At 45.2% G+C, this 13511-nt stretch overlaps 1 protein-coding gene across 1 annotated transcript in view; it reads right to left on the minus strand.

The window, feature by feature from the left end:
* Positions 1-427: 427 nt before the first annotated feature.
* Positions 428-13511, minus strand: part of LOC120842921 — a 44200-nt gene continuing 31116 nt past the window's right edge. The window contains exons 6-9 of the mRNA XM_040214137.1: positions 12372-12410; positions 11912-11947; positions 656-798; positions 428-499 (exon numbers count right to left, since the gene is read on the minus strand). Of these exons, the coding sequence (XP_040070071.1) occupies positions 428-499; positions 656-798; positions 11912-11947; positions 12372-12410 (290 nt within the window). The remainder of the gene's footprint in view (positions 500-655; positions 799-11911; positions 11948-12371; positions 12411-13511) is intronic.

Raw genomic sequence — 13511 nt, forward strand, 5'->3', positions numbered from 1 at the left:
ATGAGCATGCACGGGAGATTTGGGCACAGGAACGCTCTTCCTATCCTCATCACTTAAACCCGTGGGTCGTGGGATCAATCTCTCACAGGATGTGCATGCAGCCTTTACTATACCTCGCACAAGGAAAGAGCGGGCTGAAGAGGAGACTGCTCAACAGAAGCAGCCACGTGCTGACCATGATCATGCTCGACGTACCATAAAGATGCCGGTGGTCCTTACAAGGCACGACATAAAATGTGTGGCATTTGTTGTTTTTCTTTCATCGAAATTGAAAGCGCACATTATAGGCATTATAAAAGACAAGCGAAACATTCAAATTGTACTGTGTTCTGTATCGCAGCATCTGAGAAGTACAGCCGCGTTTTTAAACTTTCGGTTAAAAAAAAATGTTAATGTAATATATGTGCATCATTAGTAACACTGTCATTCACAATTTTGATGAAACAAATTCTACTTTCCGAATTTTCAGGTTCCATGCACAGACTGCCCATTTAATTACCTGTTTCTTAAATAGTACGTTGAGAGATGATTCTCTCGGACTAGTCATTACACAAGGTTATGAGGCAAATTAAGGTGGAGTGTTTTTATTTAGTAGATGAATTTAACAATACTGGAACCCCCTGCTCATATTTAACGACTTGTTTGTATATATTACCGCCATAGATGTCCTCCCCTCATGGTTATGGTAGTGGTAAAACACGTGTGAGAAGGGTAAACGGTGGGCGGACATAAATACGTGACCCATAAAACGATGAGTCATACCAATAACGCCTCTCACTGTGGCCATCAACTTTGTTCCTGTACGGGGGAAAGCAAATGAAGGCAATTTTACAAAGCGGCATGCTGTGCACAGTAAGTTATGTTAGGAGCTGAAGTATAGGTAATTTATTAACCTCCATTTAAACACTCAAATATGTTTGCGGGGCAGATCATCTTAGATTCATGTGGTGGATGAGGCACTTCTACAGATATATTTTTCAGCATATTGTGATACATTGGCTCAAGCACGTTTAAATTAAAAGTATTATTAATTGTCAGCTACACAACAATTCGGATAACATTGTTACTAAACGTTTTTGAGTATAGATGTTAAATGTAGGAAGCGATGATAGTGACAGGTATTTTAAAATCAAGTTAACCATACGCACCAACAGGATTGCATTCAATGTATGATATTGTTTTTGCCGTCGCCTCTCCTTTCAACCTAAATTTGTATTATCTCTCCTCCGATGTGCGCTTATAAATATGGCAGATTTCTGCCCTGTGCCTGTTATCCTTTATTAGCCATCTTGCTGATCAATATTTAACTACTTCATGTAAAAAAGATGCAAAGAGCTATTTAATTTTCAATATATTTCTCAATCTTCGATACTGTTACTCCATTATACACCCGATAAGGCAGGGCTAGTTTACAATTGAGTTTTACCTTACAAGTACCGAAGCAATTTTTTAAGTAATTTATCATTGTCTACCCGGTTAGCACGCCAGAGGAATGCGCAACTTGGGCAAAGGTCTGGCAAAATAAGGGCCCAACTTTGGCGCAGTTAGGTTTTTGCACCATGGCATTCATCAGTGCCAAAGTACGGTGCCTAACTATAGCCTTAGTTGGGCGATCCTAGGGCATGCCAAAGTTTGGCTCTTCTCTGGTACGCCAGAGGAGTGCCAAAGTTGGTGGCATACTTGAGCCATAACTGCCATAGTAAATCCTAATCTGGGAATTCGGGGCATGCGAAGGTTTGGCGTTTCCCTGGTCCGCCAGATGAGGGCCAAAGTTGGTGCCATACTTCAGCCATAACTGCCAAAACAACGCCTAATTTCGGTATTTGGGACGTGCCAAGGTTTGGCGTTTCTCTGGTCCGCCAAAAGAGCGCCAAAGTTGGTGCCATACTTCAGCCATAGCTGCCAGAGCAACGCCTAATTTCGGTATTTGGGGCGTGCCAAAGTTTGGCTTTTCTCGGGTCCGCCACAGGCTGCCGAAGTAGTGCCATACTAGAGCTATAACTGCCAGAGGAACGCCCAATTTTGGTATTTTGGACATGCCAAAGTTTGGCGTTGCTCTGGTCCGCCAGAGGAGCGCCAAAGTTGGTGCCAGACTTGAGCCATAACTGCCATTGTAAATCCTAATCTGGAAATTCGGGGCATGCCAAGGTCTGGCGTTTCTCTGGTCCGCCAGAGGAGCGCCAAAGTTGGTGCCATAATTCAGCCATAACTGCCAGAGCAACGCCTAATTTGGGTATATCGGACATGCCAAAATTTGGCGTTTCTCTGGTACGCCACAGGAGTGCCGAAGTGTGCCATACTTGAGCCATAACTACCAAAGCAACGCCTAATTTTGGTATTTCGGCATCGCCGAGTTTGGCTTTTCTCTGGTCCGCCACAGTTGTGCCATAGTAAGCGCCAGACTTGAGCCATAACTGCCGCAGTAAATCTTAATTTGTCGATTCAGGGCACGCTGAAGTTTGGCTCTTCTCCGGCTACCCACTGAAGTGCCAAATAAGTGCCAAAAGTGGCAAAGAAAGCCGAGAGGCCAGCCCAAGTTTCGAATATCTCTGGTGTGTCATAGAAGTACTCTTTCACGCGTCCCAGAAGAAAAATAAATTAAATAAGCGTTGGAAACACGGTCGTAAGATGTCATCACCTCCGTTCCCAAGCAGCACAGCAATACTTTGCAGTATCGTGCCAGTGCCGGCCGAAAGTTGGTTCCAATATCGCTCAAATGTCCAGTTTTGCACCATCGTTTGATACCCGGCAGGTATTGCCGTACAGCTGTTTCGCCTTGGCCTAGCGTTCGCGCAATATTGTGCGAAAACTCTATGATGCGTCTGCTCCGTATTGGCCGAACGTCGTGCAAGTATGTGTGCGTTGCATGTCATTTGTTGCATATCTAATCACTTATACGGACAAACAGATTTTTTCGATCGCTCCCAGAAGTTTATTAAACAACTATCATTACACACAGTGTATTCTCAACATATTTACAAAGGTCACACTTCTCTGTAAAACGAAAAGCAAATTATAAAATACAATTAACACTGTCCTTATGCCAAGCAAAACTCATCATACAAAAACCGCGGAGATTGAGAGGAAAGCAGGACGACTATCAGAATCATGCTTGCAGTGCACTTACTAATAAAAGAGCGATATCATGTAATCCTTGATAGATGCATAATCCAACTCAGGCACCCCAGAAACACATTCGAGGAAGAAGGTTGCGCACATTCAACTGACGTCTCCTCGTCGGCGGAGAGCATTTTTTTGTCGAAGCGTGTCCAACAAACACATCACAAGTATTCCACAAACTCCGATGAAAAAAATGGCTGTTACCAAAAAATTGCCATGAACGTATTCCGACCGTTTACGACGAAAAAACACGGCCGCGTCTGCAACGCACGAAAGCAACAGAACACTGAATAGCGCAGTTCGAAAACCGGACTTACGTGGCCCTCTTATTTCTATAACTAGGCAAACGGCGAATACGACAGCCCCAGATATTCCCATCAGCGTGACAGAGAAAGTCACGTGACAAATTTTCATCCAAATCTTTTTGTCCTACGCGTCCTACGTTGAGAGGTCACGCTGGGTCACGCGTTTCGCTCCACCCTTTTGATTTGCTTAAAGCGGCTGTCGCGCTCGCTGACAGCCACACGAAGACACAAAAGCAGGCAAGGAGGATTTGCAAAAGGCGAGGTCGAAGGGGTATCAACAACGCACAAAAGAAAAGGCCGCTTCTGCCGATGACCTTGTCGCCTTGCCTAGTCTGTCAGCTTTCGGCTTCCATTGAGGGCCTCAGAAGTGTTCGTCAGTTTTTTTATCGTTCCCCATCTCAGGATTTACAAGATGTAGATAATCTCCTTTCTTGAGAGCGAAATGAAGGGGTGCTTATGTTTTGCGGGCTTGTCGCCATCCGATAGGCCTCAATTATTTATCTCCCCACTCGCTCGCAGTGGACTCCCATGGCTGTCGTGCCGGTGAAATTACGAGCGCAAAAATAATCCAGAAGCCGCGCGCAGACATGATAAATGTAATAACAAAAACGACTTGACATAACAAAAATAGCAATTTAATTAAGCGATTCGCCTCCCATGCGGGAGGCACCTTCAGAAGAGGAATGAACGAGTGAGATTCGCACCAAAAAGTTCGGCTATTTAGGCATAAAGTTTGTGTACACGTCCGGCAGGGGGCCACGGTTCTTGTATACCAGCGATGAATCACTTCCGCGTTTGTCGTTCTGGATGAACCAAGATTCCAGCAGCTTCCTTGGTCCCCACCTTTTATCCCTCGCCAAGGTCGATGCCTTGTCAAAGTCAAATTGGTGTTTTGACGTCCATGCGTGGTCGACGAGTTCGGTCTTCAAGCGGGTGGCGTTCGTGGAATTGGCGACATCCCGTGCGTGTTCTTCTAGTCTTGTTTTTCTTTTTCGTCCCGTCTTTCCAATGTAGGAAGCTTCACATTCCTTGCACTGCGCCTGGTAGATCACGCCCCTTTCTGCCTCTGGTGGGGTCGGGTCTTTTGGCTTGGAGATAACATTGGCGATTGTTCTGTAGGGTTCGTATACAGTTCGTACAACCGACGGCCTAAGAGCGCGTCCCAATGCCTCCGAAACCCCCTTAACGTACGGGAGGCACACAACGTCACGTGTTCGTTCGGCTCGATCCGGGCGCCGACGGGACATTTGTTTCTTAACAAGATTGATAAATCGGTCGGGGTAGTTACGTTTCTTCGAAGCCTCCCGCACATGGCTAAGTGCTTGATTGCTAAGTGTTGAGTTAGATGGGACTGTTTCTGAACGATGAAGTAACGATCTTACAACTGAGCTTTTGTGCTGAGTAGGGCAATGAGAGTGGTAGTCAAGAAAGTTTTGTCTGTCACATGGTTTACGATATACGAATGTCTCCATCTTAAAGAAAGGTTCACTAGTTTTATGGACACGGACATCTAAAAACGGCAAGGTACTGTCGGTTTCATGTTCGCAGGTGAACTGAATTGAGGGGTGGACACTATTCAAATCGCGGTGAAAATCGGTTACGTTCTCTCTGTTAACTGTTACAAAAGTGTCATCGACATAACGACGGTAGAACTTCGCTGGCAAATCAATGCCAGACATTACCTTTTCCTCAACATATTCCATGACGAGATTCGAGACGGTTACGGAAACTGGACTCCCCAAAGGGCATCCGCCGGCCTATGTCATACCTATCAAGCACAACGGTTTCTTTTTCTTTGTCGGCCTTTAAAATCATGATGGAGCTGTGTCACTTCAACTCATTAAAAGCAATGAGTTCTTGTTGATCTAAATTTCTGCTACCCAAAGGACTGGACTATGCCCTTGCTCCACGGTACGCTCCAAAAGGTGACTTCATAATTGAAATTGAAGAGAAACTCAGACATGTGCACGATGTCACAGGGGTAAATCTCGCGATAAGCCGCCTTGTCAATGTTTTGAACAATGCGAAACCGGCCGGGTCAAATTTAGATCAACAAGCACGCATTGCTCTTAATGAGTTGAAGTGAGACAGCTCCATCATGATTGTAAAGGCCGACAAAGGAAAAGGTACCGTTGTGCTTGATAGGGATGACTACATGAAGAAGATGTATGAAGTTATAAATGACAGTCACTATTTCGTGAGGCTATCAAGAGATCCCGCTGCTAAGTCCGAAAGAGTGTTAGTTTACCACCTTCGAAAGCTGAAAAAGAAAGGACGCATCAGTGACGACCTATACCGTCGTCTCTTCTCCTCTGACGCCGCGACACCCAAGATGTATGGACCCCCCAAAATTCACAAAGCGTGTCACCCCCTACACCCGATTGTATCGTTTATTGGTTCATTCACTTACAGCCTTTCCAAATATCTGGTTATGATTCTGAGCCCTCTTACGGGAAGCAATGAGTTTAGCGTCCGGAATTCCCGTGACTTTGTTCAACTTATACGCGCTCAGACCCTGCTACCGCACGAGGATATGGCATCCTTTGATGTGATTTCATTATTTACGAATGTCCTCAACGCCCTGGCGTTTGATGTCGCCCGTGACCGGTTGTTGGAAGACCAGTCGTTGTCCACTCGCACAACCCTCCTTGTTGATGACGTTATACTCCTTTTGCGTTTTTGTCTCAACCAGTGTAATTTTAGTTTTAATGGAGACACATATCATCAGGTCAGCGGATGCCCTATGGGGAGTCCAGTTTCTGTAACCGTCTTGAATCTCGTCATGGAATATGCTGAGGAAAAGGTAATGTCTGGCATTGATTTCCCCGTGAAGTTCTCCGTCGTTATGTCGATGACACTTTTGTAATAGTTAACAGAGAGAACGTAACCGATTTTCACCGCAATTTGAATAGTGTCCACCCCTCAATTCAGTTCACCTGCGAACATGAAACCGACAGTACCTTGCCGTTTTTAGATGTACGTGTCCATAGAACTAGTGAACCTTTCTTTAAGATGGAGACATCCGTATATCGTAAACCATGTGACAGACAAAACTTTCTTGACTATCACTCTCATCATCCTACTCAACACAAAAGCTCAGTTGTAAGATCGTTACTTCATCGTTCAGAAACAGTCCCATCTAACTCAACACTTAGCAATCAAGAACTTAGCCATGTGCGGGAGGCTTTGAAGAAACGTAACTACCCCGACCGGTTTATCAATCGCGTTAAGAAACAAATGTCCCGTCGGCGCCCAGGTCAAGCCGAACGAACACGTGACGTCGTGTGCATCCCGCGCGTTAAAGGAGTTTCCGAGGCTTTGGGACGCGCCCTTAGGCCGTTGGGGGTACGAACTGTATACAAACCCTACATAGCAATTGCCAATGTTATCTCCAAGCCAAAAGACCCGACCCCGCCAGAGGCAGGAAGGGGCATGATCTACCAGGTGCAGTGCAAGGAATGTGACGCTTCCTACATTGGAAAGACGGGACGAAAAAGAAAAACAAGACTAAGAGAACACGCACGGGATGCCGCCAATTCCACGAACGGCACCCGCTTCAAGTCCGAACTTGTCTACCGCGCATGGACGTCAGGACACCAATTTGACTTTGACAAGGCATTCCTGTCAAAGTCAAAGACCTTGGCGAGGGATAAAAGGTGGGGACCAAGGAAGCGGCTGAAATCTTGGTTCATCCAGAACGACAAACGCGGAAGTGATTCATCGCTGGTAAACAAGAACCGTGGCCCCTTGCCGGACGTGTACACAAACTTTATGCCTAAATAGCCGAACTTTTTTGTGTGACTCTCACTCGCTCTGTGCTCTACTGAAGATGCATCCCACATGGGAGGCGAAAGGTTTAATTAAATTGTTATTTTTGTTACATCAAGCCGTTTTTGTTATTACATAAATTAGGAGCGTAGCCGGGACATTTTCTCCCGTGAATGACGATCGGGTGCTTGGAATCCGAAGCAGCCCTTTCGGCGTCCATTTGTTGTTCTCGGAGTCGGTCGGTGAGGCATCGCCCCGTTTGTCCGATGTACCTGGCCCCGCAGGACAGGGGGATCGCGTACACTTCCTTCGCTTCCTCTCCTTCCCGCAAGATTTCTCTATCCGGTACTCCCACGGAGCGGGCGGGTTTTGAGCTTGAAGCCGAAAATAAAGTTCGCTCTTTCCACTTTTTTGCGTTTCCACCTCTCCTGCCCTCCTTTCCTCCCTTCACCGCCCTCCGCCACCTGTATACCGCCCTCCCCCGAGGGGCCAACACGCAGAATGGATTAGGAGACGCCTCCGTTAATCATGCATAACCCGCCGAAGAGGCGGCCGGCTGCTTGACTAAAGATTATCTCGCTGCTCGAAAAAAAGAAAAACGAAACACGTCGCGGGCAGCGATTGAATGCGCTTTTCCGGATGCGCAACGCTTCATCCGACTTGAACAAGCTGGTATGCATCGGACTAACATTTTTCGAAGCGCGGCAGGTTTAGTGTAGGTCCTATCATACGGTCCTGCAAGACTTCCCAGTCCGCCACAAGCTAGCCAATAATTCAAGGATATAACGACGGCAGCGTATTCAAACAGAGTAAAATAATATGTATATAATATTTATAAGAACACCATTGCCTTCACTGCTTGGCTTTCAAAGTTTCAGCGCTGCAAATAATCGTACTCAAAATATTTTTATGATTGAAGACCCCTCGTCGTGCATTGAACCCAAAATTACGCTTACGTGAAACATGATTCGGCGCGGGAGCGGCTCGAGTCACCCTAAACTTTTCTTCTTTTTTTTTTTTTTAACCTGGATTTTGCTTTTTAATCTAACTGATGTACCACTGGCAGAACACGAATCGCATACTTGGAAAGTACGAGAACTCATATAGCTGGCTGAGTGAATGCAATACTATCGCAATCGTTGAAGCTCGATTTGTTGATTCAAACTTCAACAAATCACACGCTCCCATTCTCCCTATCCGTGTTTACCCTGTCATAGTCGTTCCCTCGCGATGCAATACGAGTACAAATAACGGCAGTTTATGCAATGTTGACGTTCCACAGCCGTGATCGCACGGTTTTTAGAAGCACTATAGAACGAGCACAAGCGTCGAATTTCGGTACTCTGACTGATTTCTGTCTCCCCGCCGTCACACCACACGAGAAAAGCGATTTTTTTCTGTCTGCGAAACTAGGAACAGAGAAATCAAGATATAATCCCGTAATAAAACAACGCGAAATGGATCTCTGCAGTCGATACCCAACCGTTCGCGAGGTGACTAGGCAAAAGCCTATATTACATCCGTGACTTCACTTTCTGCACGCTGCCAGAAAGAGTCATACAAACTCCTTTGCGCTATTATCAACACGATTGCGTTTGCAAGCCGGTAGTTTGACTCGGCTGGGATTCGTCCCTTCTGGCTTTCATAGCTCTCTATGAAACCAGAAAGGTAGATACTTTTCTACATTGGGTGGGTTTGCCCGGGGCATCCAGTTATTTACGGCCAAAATCACACAAGAGGCGCTTCAGCAATGTTCACTCTGGTCGACGCACGTGCTCTTTAAAAACGCCTATCGTCTACTCTTTCCCAAAAGAAACTTCAAGAGCCAATCTTAGAGACCGACGGATAACAAGGCCGAAATTATGCTTAGACCTCAAATAAATTAGAGCACTAATTTGGCGTCGTCATTCCCAAACTGGTTGCCGGACGAAATTCTCTATGCGAATTGCATGCCAGGGTTGGTAATAGTAACATAAGATACGTACGACAGAATTCCCTGCCATAAATAAAATGATTTGGCTAACGCCAAAGTAAATCGAAATAAGTGCAAAGAGTTTTGCGAAAGGAAGCGTAAACCAAAAAGTAGAAAAAAAAGAAAGACTGAAGAAAAGGAAAAATAAGAAAAACAAATCTCCAGTGACGTGGCTAAAACAAATTTCTGTTCGTGTGAATTTTCTTGACACGTGACCGAACAAAAAAAATAAACAAAATAAAAAAAGAACACGAGAAAAAAAACCATCCCCTGCCCGGTTTCGAAGCTAGGCCCTCTTGATAGTGAAACTAGCGCGCTATCCGTTGCGTCAACATAACTTTTTTTTTCTTCATTGCAAGTTGCGCCAACATAACTCTGCCTGTAATGCTCACGCATTCTTCCATCGTAGAAGGAAGCTTAGTTGCCTTCGTAGTTTTTCATGCATGTGTTATTTTTATTTGTGGCAAGAGTTCACGTCCAGAATGCTTTCAGAGTTTTCGAACAAAACGAGTTTTCTTCATCGGAGTTACCCTCTAGAACCAGTAGACCGCACTGGGTGGTCCAGCTAATCAGGCAGCTATTTTCAAATGCTCTGACCTGCCCGTCCTCGGATCCGAGGTCGCCGTTTGACAAGCTTAACTTTCTTCCACCTTTAGCCGGAACCCCCACGGCAGCTTTGTTCCGTCCCCACTCCCTCTCGAGAGGATGGCTCACCCCGAGGCTAATCCCATTCTCTAGACGCTCTTTCCATCCAACGCTGGCCCTTTCCCTCCCCGTCCTCCAGCTTCGGGAGAGAAGGTTCTTTTCTGCAGAACGTCCCGTTTGTACAGCGGCCTTTAAAGTTCAAAGATTGTCCTGTCTGTATCGTCCCATTTGTGTCTCAACTTTTTAATGTTTAAAAAGTATCAACACGCTAAAATGGTACAATTTCCGGGATTTCATTTTCATTCCCCAACTGTGATGCGGGAGCCGCGCCACGGAGCCCCGCTCGTTTCCGCTCTTTGTTATCGCTAGGATTTGACACTGCGCAATCATAATGCAAGACACGCACAGAGCCACGCTCGCTTTTGCAATGCGCCGCCTAATAATGATATCTCTTCTGGAGACGTGCGCACATCCGTCTTGCGCAGTGTTAGCTCAATGGCAGCACTTTCTGTAAAGGCGGATTCACACCGGGGATGTAAGCAGTCGCGCGATCATCCTAAATCGCATCGCAAAAAAAGAAAAAAGTAATTAGTTGGTCAATCTGGCGTGCGCGATGAGCGAGTCCAACGCTTTCGTTGGCGAGTCACTCCTCAAAAACTCTCGCTCCGAACGTCGTTGATTGGCTCGGCCTCTCCGCGACTAGAGCGCATCGCAAAAAGTCGGGTCAGCAAGCGACTGCTCAAATCCCGTCACTTTTTGCCCGCAATGGTCGCTTTTGCGATGAAAGTTATGGCGCGACTAGATCGCATCGCCGGTGTGAACGCGCCTTAATGTCGGACCAGTCTCACGGCGCGTCCCGATATTGGCTTGTGTACCTACGCGCGAGTACAGCATCTAGCACAATTTGCGTTTGCAAAGCCTGCTCCAGCCGCGTCAAAACATTCAGCCAACCTTTGGACTGCAGAAATCAAGAGACACCCAAAATAAGACAAAGTTGCCAGCCAAAAAAAACTTGATTTCTATTTAATTAAGATGAAGACCACCCGCGTACATAAAATACCTCATCAGCCGAACTCCAAGGCAGTAAGCCTAGTTCTGGCACTTGTTTGGCAACTTTGGCCCGTAGCTGCCAGATCACAGCCAAACTGTCGGGAAGCGAAGCCTAACTTGGGCACTCGTTTGGCGAATTGGGCCCAAAGATGCCAGATGTCAACCGAACTACAAGGTAGTAAGCCTAACTCTGGCACATTTGTGGCGATTTCGGCCCATACCTGCCAGATGACAGCCGAACTATCGGGAAGCGAAGCCTAACTTTGGCATTAGTTTCGCAATTTTGGCCGAAAAATGCCAAAGCTCTGCCGAACTACAAGGTAGTAAGCCTAACTCTGGCACATATGTGGCGATTTTGGCCCGAATGTGCCAGGTGACAGCCGAACTATCAAAAAGTGAAGTCTAACTTTGGCATTAGTTTGGCTATTTTCGCCCATAAGTGCCAAAGATCTGCCGAACTACCGGTCAATAAGCCTAAATCTTGCATTCATTAGGCTATTTATGCCCGAAAATGCCAGATGGCAGCCGAACTACCCTGCAGCGAAGCCTAAGTTTGGCACTTGTTTGGCGAATTAGGGCCAAGATACCCAGACTGTTGCCAAGGAAAGTCAGGTTTGGCACTAATTTGACTTCCTTCGGGCCTTTTAATGCCCTAAACTGCCAGACGCAAGCCAAGTTTTGGCCCAGAACTCGGTGCTGCCTGGGTAATGATGTTTTTAACACAATTTTGAAAACAATTGGGTGAGGGTTACATCGATGCCGTGTTTATTTTGCATTTAAAACGCTCAGCGGATATTAGATGATGGGACTACCGTTACGGTGAACAAAACATTTAAAGTAGATTTTTTGCTTATATGTTTTACTAGTTATGTTTCAATTTCAGTATTGACAGCGTCATGCCTATCGTTCAAGCGATGTTTTGTGAACATCAAATCTCGGTTCAATTTCTCTTTTAGCTCGTCTGTCAGTGTCAGCACTCCGTCCTCACTCAGACCAAGCTGAGATAAAATAACATAAGCTCTCGGTTCTGAGGATACACAATATTCCTTACCAGTGTTCTGAACGCTGTTCTTGAAGTCAACACCCTCTGTAAAGGCAAGGAGGTTCATTAAATAGGTTATGAGTTCCTACATCTGCATATCTGTCTAGTTCTGAAGAATATTTTCTATATTTAGATTATTCAATCAATTTGTGGTAGGATTATTATAATCTTGTTTATTTAAAACAAGAAAAAATATAGAACCCAAAGATTCGAAACAATACACCAAAAGTTTAAACTTGTTTAATTGAATATCTTCGTGGTACACAAAATATGTAAAAGACAACGCTGTTATGTATTGAGCAAGGGAGATAATAACAATCATAATAAAATTATTATTTATTTTGGCTCAGGAAAGCCACGATGCTGCAGAAAGGCTGCAGCCCACACCAATGTAGGCCTGCTGTGCCATTGAAGCTAAGCCGTTGAAGATATAAGCGTACAACTTGACCGTCGTTAAAGAGTGACTTACGCTTGGTGAAACGAGCTTTAATCTCATCGTACACGTTACCTGAAACATAGAAATGTTAAAGCATTATGGTTCAATGTAGTGTTTAGAGGTAAACGAGATAGCACAGGATAATAGGCGAATTTAAAAGTATTGTGGTTTACAATACCTAATACAGCATCATCTGGCGAAGGCCGAACACCACGGACCACAAACATTATTATTGATATAACTTCAACGCGTCGCAGCAAAAAAACAAAGAAAAAAGAAGAAAGGCCTAATTTGTTTGGAGTGAATACGCAGTTTTGCTAAGACCGGTCAACTTAGTATTGAGGCACGATCGTTCTGCGAGCGGGCAACTGCCTGGTGGTATGGCGTCGCACGCAGAGCAGGTCCCGCAGGGCGATGTTTGCCGCGTTATTATTTCTATGCTTTCTTTCTTTCTGTCGGAATCACCGATATCAGCGCTTGCAAGGTACCTCGTTCTTTTGTCAATTTAACCCAACCAAGATTACTATGGCGCTGTCAGATGATTGGCTTCGTTTCTCTGATTGGCACGCTCAGCCCGTAACAATTGCTGTTTAAAATGTCTTGGTAAAAAAGAGTCCACACGATTATAAGCATATTTTAAAAGTTGAGGTGCGGTTCTGTAGCACCTCACGATCTTATGCAATTTAATATGATAATTATAATCATATTTTTGATCCGCGTGTAAATATTACATTGAACATATTTCTGCAAATACTCTCTAAAATCGCTGCATAGGGCGGTGATGAAGAAAAGTTTTTTTTTCTTTTTCTGGGGGGGGGGGGGGGAACAAATTTCTGATCACTGCCCTCTTTGAGGATTGCAGCTCAGCACTCTAATTTGAGTGTTTATTTGTTTTCTGTTTCTGTAAAAAATGTTTTCATGCGTGTTCTTTTTTCCCGCTAAGCGTCGACATTGACTTACTTCTTTCCACATGGCCGCCAAAACAAATAGAACAGCTCGGTTCTAACATTTGGAAGAATCGTAAAAAAATTACCAAATCAAAATACCTAATGATGTATCACAGACATGAGCCATTGTAAAGGCATTGTCCAGTAGTTCAGTTTTGAGTCGCGTAGCGTGGGACGCGTACGTGACGTCACGATGGTGTCCTTTGAGCCTGGTCTCTCCCCTCCG

This window comes from Ixodes scapularis, unplaced genomic scaffold (assembly GCF_016920785.2).
Source record: "Ixodes scapularis isolate PalLabHiFi unplaced genomic scaffold, ASM1692078v2 PGA_scaffold5__190_contigs__length_132052651, whole genome shotgun sequence".
NCBI classification, from domain to species: Eukaryota; Metazoa; Arthropoda; class Arachnida; order Ixodida; family Ixodidae; genus Ixodes; species Ixodes scapularis.